The sequence below is a fragment of the Chelonoidis abingdonii genome, chromosome 16 (assembly GCF_003597395.2).
Source record: "Chelonoidis abingdonii isolate Lonesome George chromosome 16, CheloAbing_2.0, whole genome shotgun sequence".
NCBI classification, from domain to species: domain Eukaryota; kingdom Metazoa; phylum Chordata; order Testudines; family Testudinidae; genus Chelonoidis; species Chelonoidis abingdonii.
Genome location: NC_133784.1, coordinates 20,778,592 through 20,783,152, shown reverse-complemented (window position 1 = coordinate 20,783,152; position 4,561 = coordinate 20,778,592). Strand labels below are relative to the sequence as shown.

The 4,561-nt window shown below is 45.5% G+C and overlaps 2 protein-coding genes across 6 annotated transcripts in view; one reads left to right on the top strand and one right to left on the bottom strand.

Moving 5' to 3' along the window:
- CYB561D2 (cytochrome b561 family member D2) overlaps positions 1-4,561 on the bottom strand; it is a 532,125-nt gene that overhangs the window by 279,668 nt on the left and 247,896 nt on the right. The window lies entirely within an intron of this gene.
- CACNA2D2 (calcium voltage-gated channel auxiliary subunit alpha2delta 2) overlaps positions 1-4,561 on the top strand; it is a 638,569-nt gene that overhangs the window by 432,612 nt on the left and 201,396 nt on the right. For all 3 annotated transcript variants that reach the window (XM_075072870.1, XM_075072869.1, XM_075072871.1), the window contains exon 5: positions 995-1,039. In XM_075072870.1, the coding sequence (XP_074928971.1) occupies positions 995-1,039 (45 nt within the window). The remainder of the gene's footprint in view (positions 1-994; positions 1,040-4,561) is intronic.

The window sequence follows — 4,561 nt, the reverse complement described above, 5'->3', positions numbered from 1 at the left end:
CATCTCTTGCTAGCTGCAACTCCAAGTGTGATTTGGCCTTCCTGATTTCACTCCTGCATGCCTGAGCAATATTTTTATACTCCTCCCTGGTCATTTGTCCAATCTTCCACTTCTGGTAAGCTTTTTTGTGTTTAAGATCAGCAAGGATTTCCCTGTTAAGCTAAGCTGGTCACCTGCCATATTTACTATTCTTTCTACATGTCGGGATGGTTTGTTCCTGCAACCTCCATAAGGATTCTTTAAAATACAGCCAGCTCTCCTGGACTCCTTTGCTCCTCATGTTATTCTCCCAGGGGATCCCGTCCATCAGTTCCTTGAGGGAGTCAAAGTCTGCTTTTCTGAAGTCCAGGGTCCATACACTGCTGCTCTCCTTTCTTCCTTGTGTCTCTATACTCTCTATAGATTCCTCCCAATGATTCCTGCGAATGGCTCACTAACTTGTGGTTGAAGTAAAGTAACATTCTTTGGGGCTGTGACATCACAGCCCCTTCTTGGACAAAGCACTGTGATGTCACCAAGCCTCCCCCCCATAATGATGCATAATGATGTCACGAAGCAGGAGACGTGATGAGCAATGACATCACAACCTCACTGTGATGATGCACTGAGATGCCACTGAGGTTGTGATGGTCAGGCAGGAAGAGAGGTGGTAGGCCGTGATGTCATACCCCCACTCTGACGTCATCAGGGTGGAGATGGTGAAGCAAGTGCTACAGTTAACACTTACTCTTAGAAACAGAAAGAAATAAAGTGTAAGGGGAGGGAGGAAGGGGAAGCTGGACCCATCTGATGGTCACTGTGACGGCTCAGGCATGGGGTTTGTTTTTAAGCTCCCATTTTTCTCTTGGGAACCTCCTTTTGAGCCTTGTTTCCAGGATCCTGGCCAGTGGGGAGGCAAGGGACTGAACAGCCTCTGTGAGCGTTTGGGGTGGTGTGGGTCTGCCAGCCAGGGCTGTGCATAGCACTAACTGGATCTTTCACCTTTTCTTTGCAGGAGGAGGATATTGAATACTACGACTCCAAGGCAGACACGGAATATGTGAGTACAATCCCAGAATCCTCCAATAGTCACAGGTAGGGGGTGGGTCTGGGCTGATGCTCTACTCTGGCTGACCCGCTCTAATACCATGCATGGAACCTGCTCCTATGGCAACTGTTGGCAGGAGCACAGCCTTTTATATGGCAAACTTATCCCAGACAGGGGAACATGACCTAGTTCACTTGGATTCATATCAATACAGGGTGTTTGACTGCTAGGTCTGGGAACTCATGGCAAGTTACTAGCTTTAACAGCTGGACTCATTGTGTGGCAGGGGCGGCTGTGGGGGAACTGCCAGCTACTCCAGTCCCACCCTTTCCCAGCAGGGGGTGTTGTAGGGAATGGGGCAGGTATCAACATGGATAGGGGTCAATGTTATCACTTTGCTGAGGTACTTTTTAGATTTTAATGCTGAAATCTAACAAATTGCTAATTTGATGTGTGTGATAGCCAATATTAGAATGGAATCTAATAGGAGAACCTCTTTTTATCGAGTCCAGGGGGCAATAGCTTACCACCTTAACACTAGGTTCTTCTTAGGTCAACTTTTAACTTGAGCAGTATTTCTCAAATCAGGACACTGAGTTATTCTTAACCAAACAGCAATTTATTAATTCACCGAGAACCACATTAGTATACAACCAGCAGTTCATCAATCAAGTGTAGACAGAACCAATGTTCCAGTTATGTTCTGCACACCCCAATACAGCCTTGCAAGCAGTTGTCACAGAGTAGGGTTGAGGCTCAGCAGTTTTACCAAGGAACAATGCAAATTACTAAGATTTTTTATCACATTTGCTTAGGATCATCAGTCCTTTAGTACCTAACAAATTTATCACCCTTCTAACGTTTCTCCAAGGAGTAAGAATATATATGTCTGTAAGGCACTCTTAAGAGCGTGGTCCCTGCTATATGAATGGATTGGGGATGAGGGACAAGTTTAGAATATCCAAAGCAATGATTTGAAGTTATAGTTCAAATCTCTCTTAGGTCAGTTTGCTTGGGTTTATGAAGGAGTGCATACACAGAGCATGAGTTAAAATCTAAAATGTGGTTACTTGATGTCTCACTGGAGAGCCTAGACTGAACAAGGTACCCTTCAGTTATTTATGTATACATAAAAGAGGAATACAATCTTTGACATGAAATCTCACCACTTTTTCTTATCTGGTTAAACCTGGGTTGTTGGGAGAGTCTGTTCCTCGTGGCTGGTGCAGGAGTATGTTGCAATGCGGGGATTCAGTCAACTCTGGGGTCCCCCCTGGTGACCTCTGATTTATATAACCTAAATCCTGGGCTCATTGGAGGGGGGCACCCTTGGATTTCCATTGGCCCATTGCCACATGAGTGCTCAGATTTCACCCCTTTCAGTTTCTCTGCCACTTCTGTCGGTATCAAGTAGATGGTGCGGGTGTATGATAAATTTCTTCAATCCTTTTCTTATCGGAGGCTTTTTAATTCAATTCAGTTTAGGGATTTAAGTTCAGTATTAGCCCATGTTGTTAACTGAAATTTCTCCCTCTTTAAGCAATTTCTTTTAATAATTCCAAGTTATACTGTGGTTAGGTGATTATATCTTTCCACCTTTCTTTTTGTGCCTATGACTTCTCGAGTGCAGCAATCATTCACCAAGGAAACAAATAAAATCCATTCTAAGCCTTTACATTTGGTGGATACAGTCTTTGATTTTATATGAGCATTTCACATTATTTAGGGCTTGCAACAGAATAAGAGGTATTATCCATGTATAAAGAGTGAGTTTACCTGATTCACAGAGCAGATAAACATGCAGCTTCTAATTCAAAGTATCAATAGGACAAAACAGATTATCCGTGGTATATTTGATTTATTAGGAAAACAAATGTATAATTGATAATTTGGGATGAAAATGTGGTTTGAGTTTCTTAGGGTAACAGGCAGTTTGCCCTATTTGACCTTCAGTCTCACAGCCAGTTATGCATAGTTTGTTGAATTTGCAGCTTCCTCACCCATCTTTGGATCAGCTCTCAGGGCACTTCTGCAGTGCCAATGTTACAGCGCTGGCAGTTAGAGCCCTGCTCACAGAACACTGAAGGGAAACCGCTATTATGTATTCACAATGTCAGCTGCTTGTGCAACAATGTGTTCACGCTTGTGGCGCTTGCAGTGGTATTTGGCGCAGTGCCCTCTGGGCAGCTATCCCACAGAGCACTTCTTTCTCTTCTGCCGCTAAGATTTGTGGGAAGGCGGAGGGGGTTGTGTGGCATCCTGAATCTTGTCCCAATGACTTGTGATGCATTGCTTCACATCCCAGAAATCCCTGTGCTTCCATCCACATTTGGCAACATTTTTCAACAGTTTGTGTACTGCACACCCTGCTTCTTAGGGCTGCAGGAATGGATCCCGAACTGCTGACCAGTATGCAGCTTGCTCTGACTAATACGTCACGAGTGGCAGTGGAGTTATTCCTTAAACTACAAAGACAAGAGGAGTACGACATTGATCTCACCAAGTGTAGTAGCTACAACACAAGATTGCTTATGGCATTCACAGAGGCGCTGACCACAGTGGAACGCTGCTTTTGAGTTTGGGAAACAAGCACCGAGTGGTGGGATCACATCATCATACACATCTGGGATGACAAGCAGTGGCTCCAGAACTTTTGCATGAGGAAAGCCACATTCATGGGACTATGTGATGAGCTCGCCCCAGCCCTGCGGCACAAGGACACGAGAATGAGAGCTGTCCTGTCATTGGAGAGCCCCTGGTGATTGAACTGTGGAAGCTGGCTACTCCAGACTGCCACCGATTGGTTGCTAACCAGTTTGGAGTGGGAAATTTGATCGTTGGACTCGTGTTGATGGACGTGTGCAGGGCCATTAATATCATCCTGCTCCGAAAGACCGTGACTCTGGGCAATGTGAGTGACATTGTAGATGGCTTTGCACAAATGGGCTTCCCTAACTGCAGAGGGGCGATAGATGGCATGCACATTCCAATTCTGGCACCAGATCACCTACCTACCCAGTACATTAATCGCAAGGGGTATTTCTCAATGCTTCTCCAGGTGCTAGTCGATCACCGTCGGCATTTAACAGACATTAGTGCAGGCTGGTCCGGAAAGGTGCATGACATACACATCTTTCCGAAAACTGGCCTGTTCAGGAAGGTGCAAGCAGAGACTTTCTTCCAAGACCAGAAGATCGCCGTAGAGGAAGTCAAAATGTCCATTATGATCCTGGGAAACCCTGCCTACCTCTTAATGCTGTGGCTTATGAAGCCATGCACGGGGCAATTTGACAGCAGCAAGGTGCGATTCAACAACAGGCTGAGCAAGTGCAGATTGACAGTTGAGTGTACTTTAGTCTGTTTAAAAGCCCCCTGGCACTGCCTCTATGGGAAGCTGAACCTGGCCGATGACAATATTCCTATGCTTATACCCACGTGCTGTATGCTCCATAATATATGTGAGGGGAAGGGTGAAAGCTTCACTCAGGGCTGGACTGCAGAGGCTCAGTGCCTGGAGGCTGAGTTTGAACAGCC